The sequence below is a fragment of the Salvelinus alpinus genome, chromosome 32 (genome assembly GCF_045679555.1).
Source record: "Salvelinus alpinus chromosome 32, SLU_Salpinus.1, whole genome shotgun sequence".
In the NCBI taxonomy this organism is placed as follows: Eukaryota; Metazoa; Chordata; class Actinopteri; order Salmoniformes; family Salmonidae; genus Salvelinus; species Salvelinus alpinus.
The window spans coordinates 9,580,434-9,595,496 of record NC_092117.1 but is presented as its reverse complement, the minus strand read 5'-3'; the positions used below and the strand labels follow the sequence as shown (position 1 = coordinate 9,595,496).

The 15,063-nt window shown below is 43.4% G+C and overlaps 1 protein-coding gene across 1 annotated transcript in view; it reads right to left on the bottom strand.

Annotated features, from left to right (window-relative positions):
* The window catches only part of LOC139562102 (serine/threonine-protein kinase 32C-like), a 161,483-nt gene that overhangs the window by 8,854 nt on the left and 137,566 nt on the right, over positions 1-15,063 (bottom strand). Inside the window, exons 5-11 of the mRNA XM_071379449.1 lie at positions 13,557-13,594; positions 12,554-12,643; positions 12,233-12,336; positions 11,866-11,982; positions 7,301-7,426; positions 5,472-5,600; positions 4,450-4,517 (exon numbers count right to left, since the gene is read on the bottom strand). Coding sequence (XP_071235550.1) covers positions 4,450-4,517; positions 5,472-5,600; positions 7,301-7,426; positions 11,866-11,982; positions 12,233-12,336; positions 12,554-12,643; positions 13,557-13,594 — 672 coding nt within the window. The remainder of the gene's footprint in view (positions 1-4,449; positions 4,518-5,471; positions 5,601-7,300; positions 7,427-11,865; positions 11,983-12,232; positions 12,337-12,553; positions 12,644-13,556; positions 13,595-15,063) is intronic.

Genomic DNA, 15,063 nt, shown 5'->3' with positions numbered 1-15,063 from the left:
CTGGAAGCTACATGGTCAGGAAGGATGCAGAATATAAACAGATATTCACCAGAAAACTTAAAAATGGCAGAAACTGAAAACTAATATGAGGCTAATTCATTTGAACCCTTGATATGATGACCACATATTGCATCACTGTTCTATAAGGAATAGATACCATTGCAAATAATGGTCATAGCTTATAGAATCTTATCATAGAGCCAACAATGGTTTTAATGTTAATAAGCTTTTCATTAGACCCCGGGGTTCTCTTTCAGTTGTTAGTTTAAATATCTCACAAGTGGGATTCACCAGAATCTCTAAGGAGCTTGAAGAACCAAATGTACACGTCTGTCAGAGATAGACAAGTCGAGTGGCGAATGAGGCAGCCGCTCCCCTCATACTAAAGAGCCACTCGCCCGCCCCAATCATTCTCACCTCTCTTATTCTCAGAAGAGTTATACAGTGGGGCAAAAAAGTATTTAGTCAGCCACCAATTGTGCAAGTTCTCCCACTTAAAAAGATGAGAGGCCTGTAATTTTCATCATAGGTACACTTCAACTATGACAGACAAAATTAGAAAAAAAAATCCAGAAAATCACATTGTAGGATTTTTAAATGTCAGAATAATAGTAGAGAGAATTATTTATTTCAGCTTTTATTTCTTTCATCACATTTCCAGCGGGTCAGAAGTTTACACACACTCAATTAGTATTTGGTAGCATTACCTTTAAATTGTTTAACTTGGGTCAAACGTTTCGGGTAGCCACAAGCTTCCCACAATAAGTTGGGTGAATTTTGGCCCATTCCTCCTGGCAGAGCTGGTGTAACTGAGTCAGGTTTGTAGGCCTCCTTAATCACACACGCTTTTTCAGTTCTCCCAACAAATTTTCGATAGGATTGAGGTCAGGGCTTTGTGATGGCCACTCCAATACCTTTACTTTGTTTTCCTTAAGCCATTTTGCCACAACTTTGGAAGTATGCTTGGGGTCATTGTGCATTTGGAAGACCCATTTGCGACCAAGCTTTAACTTCCTGACTGATGTCTTGAGAAGTTGCTTCAATATATCCACATAATTTTCCTCCCTCAGGATGCCATCTATTTTGTGAAGTGCACCAGTCCCTCCTGCAGCAAAGCACCCCACAACATAATGCTGACACCCCCGTGCTTCATGGTTGGGATGGTGTTCTTCGGACTTGTAAGCCTCCACCTTTTCCCTCCAAACATAACAATGGTCATTATGGCCAAACAGTTCTATTTTTGTTTCATCAGACCAGAGGACATTTCTCCAAAAAGTATGATTTCCGTCCCCATGTGCAGTTGCAAACTGTAGTCTGGCTTTTTTTAAGGCGGTTTTGAAGCAGTGGCTTCTTCCTTGCTGAGCAGCCTTTCAGGTTATGTCGATATAGGACTCGTTTTACTGTGGATATAGATACTTTTGTACCTGTTTCTTCCAGCATCTTCACAAGGTCCTTTGCTGTTGTTCTGGGATTGATTTGCACTTTTTGCACCAAAGTACGTTCATCTGTAGGAGACAGAACGCGTCTCCTTCCTGAGCAGTATGACAGCTACGTGGTCCCATGGTGTTTATCCTTGCGTACTATTGTTTGTACAAATGAACGTGGTACCTTCAGGAGTTTGGACATTACTCCCAAGGATGAACCAGACTTGTGGAGGTCAGCAATTTTTTGGCTGATTTCTTTTGATTTTCCCATGATGTCAAGCAAAGACGCACTGAGTTTGAAGGTAGGCCTTGAAATACATCCACAGGTACACCTCCAATTGACTCAAATTATGTCAATTAGCCCATCAGAAGCTTCTAAAGCCACGGCATCATTTTCTGCAATTTTCCAATCTGTTTAAACGCACAGTCAACTTAGTGTATGTAAACTTCTGACCCACTGGAATTGTGATACAGTGAATTATAAGTGAAATAATCTGTCTGTAAACAATTGTTGGAAAAATGACTTGTGTCAAGCACAAAGTAGATGTCCTAACTGACTTGCCAAAACTATAGTTTGTGAACAAGAAATTTGTGGAGTGGTTGAAAAACGAGTTTTAATGACTCCAACCTAAGTGTATGTAAACTTCCGACTTCAAATGTATATCTCTTCTTTACGACCCCTTTACTGGTCTCCCTTACATCCGCAAAGCGAGTGGGTGAGCTATACGCACTGTCAGTTCACCATTCGTGCCTGCAGTTTCCCTAGGGCTTTTCCAAGGTTACCTTGATGCCCAACCCCGCTAACGGTTAGTGGCAATTACAATTGTCCCCCCTTGGAGCTTGTGGCTTTCCACCCGCCCCCTTTCCCATCAGAAATACAGTGTAGACATTGTTAATGTTGTAAAGGACTTATGTAACTGGAAACAGCAGATTTTTTATGGAATATCTACATAGGCGTACAGAGGCCCATTATCAGCAACCATCACTCCTGTGTTCCAATAGCACGTTGTGTTTCACTAATCCAAGTTTATCATTTTAAAAGGCTAATTGATCATGAGAAAACCCTTTTGCAATTATGTTAGCACAGCTGAAAACGGTTGTGCTGATTAAAGAAGCAATACAACTGGCCTTCTTTAGACTAGTTGAGTATCTGGAGCATCAGCATTTGTGGGTTCGATTATAGGCTCAAAATGGCCAGAAACAAAGAACTTCGAAACTCGTCAGTCTATTCTTGTTCTGAGAAATAAAGGCTATTCCATGCGAGAAATTGCCAAGAAACTGAACATCTCGTACAATGCTGTGTACTACTCCCATTCACAGAACAGTGCAAACTGGCTCTAACCAGAATAGAGAAAGGAGTGGGAAGCCTCATATACTGCGCCTTCAGAAAGTATTCTTACCCCTTGATTAATTCCACATTTTGTTGTGTTACAGCCTGAGTTAAAACATTTATTGAATAGATTTTCTTTCTCATCCATCTACACACAATACCCTAGATTTTATTACCTCATTTACATAAGTATTCACACCCCTGAGTCAATAGTTTGTAGGAGTCTTTTTGGGTAAGTCTTTAAGAGCTTTGCACACCTGGATTGTACAATATTTCCCCATTATTCTTTATAAAATTCTTCAAGCTGTGTCAAGTTGATTGTTGATCATTGCTATTCAATGTCGTTTTGGTAAGCAACTCCCGTGTAGATTGTGTTTTAAGTTATTGTCCTACTGAAAGGTGGATTTGTCTTTCAGTGTCTGTTGGAAAGCAGACTAAACCAGGTTTTCCTCTAGGATTTTGCCAGTGCTTATAGCTGTATTCCTTTTTTTTAAATCCCCCAAAAACTCCCTAGTACTTGCTGATGACAACACGATCCAGTCACCACCATACTCGAAAATTTGAAGCGTGGTACTCAGTAACGTGTTGTGTAGGATTTGCCCCAAACATAATGCTTTGTTTTCAGGAAAAAAAGTGAATTTCTTTGCAATTAAAAAAAAAGTATTACTTAAGTACCTTGTTGCAAACAGGCTTCCTTCTTTTCACTCTGTCATTTAAGATAGTATTGTGGAGTAACTACAATGTTGTTGATCCATCCTCAGTTCTCATATCACAACAATTAAACCCTGTAACTGTTTTAAAATCACCATTGACCTTATAGTGAAATCCCTGAGCAGTTTCCCTCCTCTTCGGCAACTGTGTTAGGAAGGACACCTGTATCTTTGTAGTGACTGGGTGTAAGCTGAATTAATACTTCACCATGCTCAAAGGGATATTCAGCGACTGTATATTATTTTACACATCTACAAATCGGTGTCCTTCTTTGAGGTATTGAAATAGCTCCCTGGTCTTTGTGGTCTTTGTATTGAAATTCAATACTCAATTGAGGGACCTTACAGATAATTGTATGTTAACCACTATTATTGAACACAGAATGAGTCCATGAAACTTATTATGTGATTTGTTAAGCACATTTTTACTCCTGAATTAAGGCTTGCCACAAAAAAAACATTTCAGCTTCACATTTGTTATTCATTTGAAAAATGTTATACAAACAACATTCCACTTTGACATTATGGGGTATTGTGTGTAGATCAGTGACACAAAATCTACATTTTTATCAATTTTATATTCAGGCTGTAACACAACAAGATGTGGAAAAAGTAAAGCAGTGTGAATAATTTCTGGCACTACAGAGCTAAGAATGATGTAACATTAATATGTTTTTTAATTGGTCTCCCAGGTTCAGTAGTTGGTTCTGCGTTTATATAATCTTAGTATATTATTGTAGAGCTAACAATCCTTGGGTCAGGTGAAACAAACATTTATAAATATCTATTCACGTGTGTGTCAGGTGTCATATAGTCCTTATGTAGGTGGTATCTCAGCCTTATGCATACCCCTTTTTTTTTTAAAGCATTCCACAATAGTTTAACATTAATATGTTTTGATTTGTCTCCGGGCGAAGGGTTGGGTTTGTGAAGGGTTGGGTTTGTGAAGGGTTGGGTTTGTGAAGGGTTGGGTTTGTGGTCTTACTTCTCGCGGTTGAAGATCATGAACTCTGACTGCACGACTTCAAGGCACTCCTGTAGGTAGTCGTTCTCCTGAGGGCGGTGAAGGAGAGAGAATAGCCATTATCATCATCATCATCACCCACACAGGTCGACAATGATGAAGTGCGAGATCAGTCTCACCTCAATCAATCACCAGTGCGACCTGAAAGATTACAAAACACCCCCTTCTTCCCTCTCTTAAATCACGCCCAGTGATTTGTTTGTGTGCTTTCCCTCAAATTGGTTGTTTGGCACAGGACAAAAATAGAAGCTCATATTTCCGAAAGCACTTGGAGGCATGACATCACCACTGATGGCATCATAATTTAATCATCTAGGTAATAACTGAGCCCCCTCACACACTAGAAGACTGCTCAGGCCCGGAGTAAGATGGGGGCTATTGTTAGAAGATACAAGCTTTACTGCTTTTACAGCGCCCAGAGATCACTCTTGATAACACCGAAGGTCGACTTTAATAATGTGGTGCTGCTAATGAGGGGCTTGGCCAATGAAAACCTGGCACAGCTCATACATATGGATTGTCTAAAATCCATGGTAAATAATGGGCGCAATCACAGATAACAAGGTGGATTTCTTATAATACTGTCATCATGTAAGAAAATAACCGGCCTTTAAGACACAGAGATTCATGATATTCATGAAATGAAGGGAGAAAAATAACAACTGGGGAAGAGGAGGCTACAGACTGCCCTCCCTGCCCTCTGTGTAAACCAAGATCTGCCACACTGTCCTAGCGCTATTTAACAGGGTCATTTTTTGGGGCAACATAGAACATTTCTAATTGGACAAATTCAGGTAATCCCTCCATGTTTTCTTCCATTTGGTTGACTTGTGTCTGTATTCTGTTTGTACATTGTCTATTGCTGGCAGCACCTATTCCCTAAGTCAAATTCTGGGTATGTGTAAATGTACTTGGCGAATAAAGTGATTCTGATTAACATGACCCAGGTACAGTCAGTAGTGACTGGTTGATGTGACACTCACAGACTGGGAATCCTTGCTGGCTTCCCGGGACCTGTTTTTGGCCAGCCTCTTCTTCTTCTTGTGGAGGGGACGAGATTCTAGGATCATCTCCTCCAGCTCAAAGGTGGGGTCGCAATGCAGACGGCCCTTCTGTGGAACCAAGACCCACAGTGCACTAATGAATAACTATATACCTAAATCCAGACACACACGCACACACACACACATATGCACACACACATATGCAAACACCACACACACAAAAACATATTACAGACTCCACAGCATGAATAAAATGGACTAGCATAGTTTATTGGCTACAATAGACTTATTATAGTTATTTTTATTTATTTATGTACAGTGAAATGCTTAACTTGCAAGCCCTAGAAAACAGTGCAGTATTCAATATAAAAAAGAAATAGAAATAAGAGAGGAAGCTATTTATGGGTTTTGCACCGCTGTCCCTCGGTCGTGTCGTTGCCTTTGTTATCAACGTTCTACAGACACCACAGCAGTATTGATGCTCAAAAGCCGAACCAGGGCTAATGACTGTTTAGTCTAAATTACACTATAGGGGCTTGGGAATACGATGCCATTGCTAAAGTAGACACATATTTAGTAGGAAACAACTTTGCCACCATCATCATGTTGTCAATTTACTTTAGACGGATGGCAATGTTGTCATTAGCGAGCAAAGTTAATAAAAAATTGCTAGCAATGCTAAGCTAAAATCTGGAGGTCTACCCTCAATCTTAGCTAGCTAGCTAACGTTATAATGCAACTAAAGTCCATCTGCCGTCATTTAAATGATGACAAAAGGTTTTCCTACTAATTATTTGCCTTCTTTTGAAATGTAATGTGTTTTCAAGCCACAGTAATGCACTTTAGACCAAATCTTCATCAGCACCCAATGAGGATGCATTGAGTAGAATGCTCAGTTGAACATCAGTCCTAAAACGAACGTTCAAAACAATATTTTGTTTTATGCCCTTTTCTCCCCAATTTTCGTGGTATCCAATCGCTAGTAATTACTATCTTGTCTCATCGCTACAACTCCCGTACGGGCTCGGGAGAGACGAAGGTCGAAAGCCATGCGTCCTCCGAAGCACAACCCAACCAAGCCGCACTGCTTCTTAACACAGCGCGCCTCCAACCCGGAAGCCAGCCGCACCAATGTGTCGGAGGAAACACCGTGCACCTGGCCCCCTTGGTTAGCGCGCACTGCGCCCGGCCCGCCACAGGAGTCGCTGGAGCGCGATGAGACAAGGATATCCCTACCGGCCAAACCCTCCCTAACCCGGACGACGCTAGGCCAATTGTGCGTCGCCCCACGGACCTCCCGGTCGCGGCCGGCTGCGACAGAGCCTGGGCGCGAACCCAGAGACTATGGTGGCGCAGCTAGCACTGCGATGCAGTGCCCTAGACCACTGCGCCACCCGGGAGGCCCGTTCAAAACAACATTGTGACGCAAATTGCAACCCATGAATATACAAGGTCAGTACCACATGTATAATGTGCAGGGATACTGGAGTATTAGAGGTAGATATGTACATATAGACAGGGATTAAGAGAAAGTGACTTGTAAGCAGGATAAATAATAATACAAATAATAACAGCGAAGCAAATACTGGACATTTCACAGAATGTAACAAGTGTGAGAGACTGGGTTATGTATAAGACTACATGTGTAGGTTTATGTGTCTGAATAAATGAACAAGATGAGATAATGTAGTTAATCTTATATACTGTATGTGTGAAGTGTGAATCAGTGTTTACGGTCCATAAAAAGGTGAAAACGCAGCCCACTGCATTCTATGCTCCCATGTGATAGATTTATGGTTCATACTTACGTTAGGAACAAAGCCAGCCTCTATCTTCTTCTCGTACACAGCGTCCCAGTTGATGTCAGAGAGGTAGGGAGCCGTCTGCATGTGAGACAGGCTGGAGAAACGATGCTCTGGGTTCACCGTCAGCAGCTGGGAGACACACACACACACACACAGATTATACTGTACATCATTTAGTTCCATTAAAGACTCAAACACTATCACCTCTACAGTATCCACTACATTGCTTTCTAATTTCTCCGCAGGGATTAAAGTCGTATTGAATTGAAAAACCTTATGGCTTGTGACTAAACAGGTTGAATGTTAAAATCAGATCCAATAATCTAGGTAGTATCGACATTAGGGGGCACTCTTAAATCAGCCACAGTCTTACAGTACAGGGATCAGGTGCCTTATCAATCCAAAATAAAGACACCACCCCGATTAGCATACATTTAATTAGATAAGGATTGAGATCATTGTCAGGGGAGAAACTTGTGTATCAATAGTATTGTATCTACAATGAAGGGAAATCTAGGGTATTAGAACCCCGGTTCTATGATAATATGAGATAGACGTCTCACATACGGGGATTCGCTCTAGCAGATTCACTAAATGAAGAACCAATCACAGCATCTTTTGGAGACAGACAGGTAAAGTTGGAGGAGGTGAGCCCCTCCCCGCCTTATAAGGCGCAACTCGCCCCGCCTCTGGTCATTCTCAAGCATGCCTCTCTTCCAAATGAAAGGAGGACCAAGGCACTCGTCATATAATTCCTTTATTTGTATGGCATGTTCAATGGAAACATTGGATAGCCGTTGACAAGAGAGGGGCCCACTCGAAGAGTTGGTCACTCTTTCGACATGCTCTCGTTCTATCAAAGCACTGGGCATAAATGGTGGAGACGCTCTTCTTCCGTAGAAGTGAAGGGCGGCGGCTGGAAAGCCATAAGCTCTAAGAAGAGACAATTGTAATTGCCACTGACCTTAGGCATAAAGGCGGGGATGGGTAACAGTGTTACCTTGGATAACACCGGGGCAAACTGTAGGCACGAATAGTAGACTGACAAACCATGCAGGTCACTCACTTGCTCTGCTGATGTAAGGTCAATCACTAAAGCTGTTTTGAAGGAGAGATATTTCATCTCCACACTATCCAGAGGCTTAAAAGGCTGCTGCAAACTTGCCTCAAGCACAATAGACAGGTCCCAAGATGGGGCTAAAGGCTTGGAAACTGGGCATAAGCGACGCACTCCCTTCAAAAAAACGACATAACCGAGGGTGTATCCCTACTATGTTATTGTCCAAGCCTTTATGACAGGCTGAGATAGCAGTTAAATAGACCTTAACAGTGGAAAATGTCTTCCCTCTGCCTAAAATGTCCTGCAAGAAGCATAAAACCTTGGATACTGAGCATCGGTAAGGAATTATCTGAAGGCTATTGTTCACACCACTTCTCAAAAACGCACAACTTGTTTCCATACAGTGAGCGTGTAGAAGAGGCCCTTGAACTCTGGATAGTCTCAATGATTCCGATTGGCAAGCCTGTCACATCCTCTCACGGGCCAGGCCCAGAGGGCCATGGTTTCTGGGTGAGGGTGGAAAACATCTCTGTTTGCTTTGGGTCAACAGATCCTAACGGTAGCCGCCTGGGCTTATTGTAAAGCAGGAGAGTAGAGCTTCCATGGCCATCGAGTGGCTAACGAGATGAGGGATAAGCCTTGTTCCCTCACTCTGTCCAGAGTGGGGAGTATCAAGCATAGAGGAGGAAAAGCGTAAAGCATCACCCTTGGCCAAGGAGGTGCCAGTGGGTCCAACCCCAGTGGTGCATCTCCTGCTAGGAACAACGGACAGTGTGTGTGTCTTCGTGCGATGCGAAGAGATCGACAGTGACTAGACCGTATATCTCCCAGATCTGGTTCACCACCTGGGGATGGAGTCTCCAATCCCCGTAAAGTGGATTCCCTCTGGACAATAAGTCTGCTCCTACATTCAGTACACCCAGGAAATGAGTTGCGCATAACGAGAAGAGGTGAGCTCTGCTCCACAGTATAATCTTGGTACTGTAGCTATTCTGTGTAAATGCAGAGAGCGAGCGCCACCCTGGCGGTTGATGTATATCACCACAGTCGAATTGTCTGTCCTGAACATGATTTGATCATTTTGAAGGAAGGGTAGAAAGTGTATCAATGAATGAAACACTATCAGCAGTTCCAGATCATTTATATGAGCGTGGTGGAGCTGCGGGGACCACATTCCATTTACTGCTTTTTCTTTTCATCACTTACCCTGTAAGTGATGTGCCTGTTGTCACTACCTTCCTTGATGACCGAGGGGCTCTTCCAGTGATGGAGAGCAAAGAGACAGTCCATGGTCACCGCTATCTTTCGATTGAGGTGCCGTTGTGGACACAGGGGATTTGGCAGATATCCAACAGTGAAAGTCTCCTATTCTCAGTAGTCCTAGCGGTACAACTGAGATGGTGGACGCAATCAATCCCAGCACTCAGAGGCAGGTTTTGAGCGTGACCGAGTGCCCCCGGTGAACAGGGAGCGGCACTATCGGAACGACGTGATGTGGTTGTCCAATAGTGTAGCCCGGTGAGAGAGAGAATCCTTGCCTGACAACTCAAACTGAATTCATCTGCTGCTCAATCGTTCGCCACATACTTCAGTCTGAGACTGAAGTTGTTTGTGGTGACGTCAAAATGAGGGGTGTTGTACAAAACAAAGTCATCAGCGATTTAGTCATCTCTAACCAATCAGAGTAATAAAGCCAATGACGAATTTTCAGTCATCTTCTTTACGCACTGTGTTCTGTCCATGATAATAGGCTAACGTTTGGCCGGTGAGATGGGTTAAAAGGGAAGTCATGTCGCATACCGCTTGCTCCTGTGTTGGGGCTGCTTCCACACACTTGCTGAACATTTGTGGAGCTACTGCTAGCCCGAAGGGGACAGCGAGGTATTCGCAGGCTGTGGCTTGAAAGGCAAACCTGAGAAACTTCCTGTGTGCTGGCAGAATACTTATGTGAAAATAAGCATTGAGGCACATCGCCTCGACGAATAGAGCGAGACAGCACTTTGAGCGTAGGAATATGAAACGTGTACTTTCTCAGATAGCTGTTGAAGATCCGTAGGTCCAGAATGGGGTGACTGATCATTTGTCTTTTTGCCTCAGGTGCTTGTGAATGCGCTGAGCGAGAGCTGTGGCACGGGGGGCACTTGGGGACAGGCCAGAACATGTAGTGACCTGTTTGCTGCCCCTCTCTACTGCTGGGAACGCACCGCTAGGTCAGGTGACCCTTCTTCCCAGGGCAATCAGGTGGATGGGACCTTGATGCGGTAGCAACGAAGGACCACTTCCCCCACTGTCGGCCTCTGTAAGGAGAACCAAATTCTCCAAATTCTCCTTACTGCTGCGTCGGCTGGGGGTTTTGCATTGCGAGAAAACCCTGGTGCCAGTGTGTTGCCCTCTCTACAGCCTTGAATGGCTCCTCTAATGAATGTGCAGCAGACACGTAAAACTTCTGGAAGATGGAGGCGGAAATGTGCTCGGTCTTCCCAGGAAGAGAAGTGTCGGTCTGTGACGCAACACTGGGCTTGAGGTCGTTGGCCAGCGACGGCTCAACTACCGGGGGCTTGCTTGTGACGCTAGCTACCACCGGAGACTGAGGAAGGGAAAACAATTTATACTCTAAGCAAAACTTTCCTCTCGGTCAGTACTGAACACTATCGACAGGAGCTGAGGTCCTACGTTCTGCAGCTTTAACCTCACGGTTTCGCCTGAGAACAGTTCAGTAGGAGACAGTGATCTAGTCGCACCGAGGAGAGCTTCTCCAGCAGACGCTGTGATTGGTTCTTCAGTTAGTGAATCTTCTAGAGTGAATCCCCATTTGTGAGACATCGAAACAATTATTTGAAATAGAACAGCTGTTAAGTTTCGCCGTGGGATAGCTTAACATAAACCTAGGATAAATTATTTTGGGATGTAGTTCTGTTGCCATGTCAACCATCTCTCTCCAAACTCTCCCACTGAAAAATCAGACGAGTCATTTCTCCCAGAGGGCTGGTTAGGTCCGTCTAGGTGGAGTTCAGACATGGTAATCGATCCGCAGCCAAGCGGAAGATACAGATGCCATCGCCCTGGAGCCTCGTTGGCTCTGACTGGAGCAGACACGCACAGATTAGAGAGTAGTCCCTCACTACGCTGACTCCCTGCCACTCCATTTGTCTCTCCTCCTTGTCCTTATATCTCTAAATCTCTCCCTCTGTTCCCCTCTGGCCTCAGGCAACTCTCCCTCCATCCACTTTCACCTCAACTACTTTTGTGAGCCCCCCCCAATGTCTTCTGACCACTGACTCGACTCTCTACTCCACTGTAGACTTTCCCCTGACAACTCTCCCCTCCACAGCAGCCCATCTCTCCACTTCTGCCCCCTCATCTCCTCTCCTCACTTTTACTCTCCTTTCCTCTGCTCTCCGCTCTTCTTGGACCCCAGTAAGACTAGCTGTTGCTATTGGCATAATAAATAAAAAATCGAAATCCCTTCCGCTCATCTTTCTCCTTCCCCCTTCCACTTCCCACTTACCTTCCTCATGAGATGGACCAGATCCTTGGGCCAGGTGGAGTTGTACTGCACACTGACTGTACTGAAGAGCTGCATTAAAGACTCCACTGAGTTACTGGCATGGATCTCATAGGGCCTCTGACAGAGGGAGAGAGCGAGAGAGAGGGTGAGAGGGAGTGGGAAGGAGGAGAGAGGGAGGAGAACAGAAGAGAGAGATGGGGGGGGCGAGAGAGAGAGCGAGAGAGAGAGAGAGAGAGAGAGAGAAGCATAGACAGACAAGCATAGACAGACAGTGAGAAATGGAAAGAAGTGAGTATCAACCACATACAGTAAGCTTCAGTTTTCGCTACTCAAGAACAGCTCCACTTCCCATAATGCCTTTCCTTACCCATCCACGCAGCACCTCAAAAACCGTCACGCCTAGTGACCACCAATCCACCTCAAAGGCATAACCCACCCCCCCGCTCACAAAGGACTGGAAGATCTCTGGGGCTGGAGGAGATACAACAGACAGAGTCAGTCAGCTAGGCTACACAAGACCATCGAACACTAATGGATATTTACACAGTATGTTAGTGATACGGTTCCAGATCTGTCTCGTCATAGTCGTGACTATGAGTTGGCAAGACAGTACAAACAGATCTGGGTCCAGGCTAGTGATAAAGGTTTCCAAGGGCTGAAGGAATAACAGGTATAAAAAAAGTCTTACCCATGTAGGGCTTGGTTCCAGCTAAGGCCGTGGCCCTCTCTCCATCCTTGATTATTGTAGCAACGTTGAAGTCTGTCAGGTGGGCGTGGCCTGTGAAGACAGCGCTCCTTAGAACCAAACTCAAATATACTAACACCACACCCAAAACATGTTTCTTTTTTTAACAAAACTATCCAAAAGAAACTTAAAGCTACGGTATCTATTTTTGTCTGAACTTGAGTAGGCTTTCTATCTTTATTGCCTGATGTAACCTAAATCAAATTTGTTGTCTCTGACTAACTTTGACTAACTAACTGATAAACAAAAACAAAACACAAATAGCTTAGTAAAACATGATTCAGTGTGTCAACGAGACATTTGTTTTGCCGGAGTCTGGTCTAGTGGTAGCGCTGCCGACTGCAGACCACATATACCTGCTGTCGACAGGGTTATGAATCCTGCCTCGGCCCCTACTTCCAGTCTCCCTCTGTATCTGTCTCCGTCTCTACCTTCTGCCTGTCACTGTCCTTAAAACAATAAAATACATTACAAATATATATTTAAAAAAGACTTGAAGTAGAGTCTGCCTGAGCATTTTACTGTAAGAGCTGATGTCTATAGACCACAGTAGTGAAGTGGACTAGTGTGTCCTTGTGCTTCTTTCTGCATGTCTTCAAAGCATGGTGGGGTGTGAGACACACATTCGGGCTATTCTGCATGAGCGCTGACCCCATTACTGTGGTGATACCTACAGTAACATCCTGCAGAGTCACGACTGTGTGTCCTACCTGTCACCTTGGACCAGTTTCATTCTCAGAAGCTCCCTTTACTGTACATGGGGACATTTTTCACTTTCTCACTCTCTCCCACACATACTGTACACACGCACATGAACAACAATGTCACTCAAATGGCCTCCACGCGCCTTCATAAAGCATGTGACAAAAAGGTAAAACACACACACGCGTCGTAAACATCTAATGAGTACAAGGTAAAGTCATCTCTAAAGAAGAGGCATTCTCACCTTGCTCATCTAACAAGATGTTGTCTGGTTTGATATCCCTGTGAGATAGAAACAGAGAGAAACACAGAAATCATTGTCTGAGAATATGGACCTGCATATGGAACTACATGTAAATCTGTACATGTAGTCAATATAAAGCGTGTGCCACAGACTGTGTGTTTCTGAGTTGTGCTTGCACGTGTGTGGAACATGATGGGTAGCTTTATGTGTTACATGTGTGTGCAAGTGTATCTGTACATCAAGGCTCGTAAGTATTGCCTGGGTCGTTCAACAAAAAGAGGGCCTTTTGGGGCGTGTAATGCTGTTAAGAAAAACATTTTATTTCACCAAATTGTTATATTCTGTCATAAAGAGAGCATGTTCCACTTAATATATAAAAAACATTCTCGCCATAAAAGAGGTCAAGTTAAGAAAAATGTGAAAAAAAATTGGCAATTAAAGTTACAAGGTTTACCATTGATGATTTCATTTTTAAATCAGCCATAGCTCCCCGTGTGACAGGGGGAATTGAATGCAAGCTTAACACGTTTTTTTACTTAACACTTTTCTAGACCATCTACTATGGGTAACAGGGTTGACATGTTATGTTCGACTCTCTCAGTTTTCTACCACAAAACACCAGAAAATGCTCACCTGCTTTCACACTATGATTTGAATGTTCAATGTTTCTTTTGAAAGAATTATTTCAAAAAGGAATAGTTTCACCATATTCAAAATATAGTTCAGTCCATGTAACAGGGTTGACCTTAAAATGAGGGACAAACAACTAATCACATGAAATAAATAACTATCTTCAGAAATGACTTTGTCAAAGCAACAAAATAACTAGAGATTTACAATGATGGTGAAAACGTTGGGACAATTTGGGGTTAAATGGGTTCAAATGTTCCTAGAAAAAGTGACGTGGGACATTTCCTTATTCATAAAAAAAATCAGATTCATTACATTTTCAATGTTGTTTATATTAAAGCTAGTTCACTGCATTTAATATAACAGGCTTTTAAAATGAAATATATGTGACTGTGTGCCGATGTGTGTACGTATGCCCATGTACTGATCCCTACACTACTATATTCGACATGGATGAATGGGAACATTGGGAACATGGCCATTTCCAATCCCAATGCCAGGGAGGCACTCCCAGGTTTTCTCCACACATGCTTTTTATGTGGGGCACCAATGCAGTGGAGACCAACATAAACAACAACACCTTGGTGTTAACCCACATGCACAGCCCCCTCCAAGCCCACAGCCAATTAACAGAGCCAACCCCGCTTATTTAATTATGCAGCCTGTCACCAAAGTGTGAATAATACATTTAGTCCACATAGAGAGTCTCATACGCTACACTAACATGATATCAGGCTACAGTAAGTTTTTTTTAACTGGTGTTTTCCTTTAAGAGGTTTAATGGAAATGTGATCACAAACCCAAGCCATTTAGTCCACAGAGTCTTTGTCTCAAACACTACACTAACATAAAAAGTAATATGTGCACTAAGGCTATG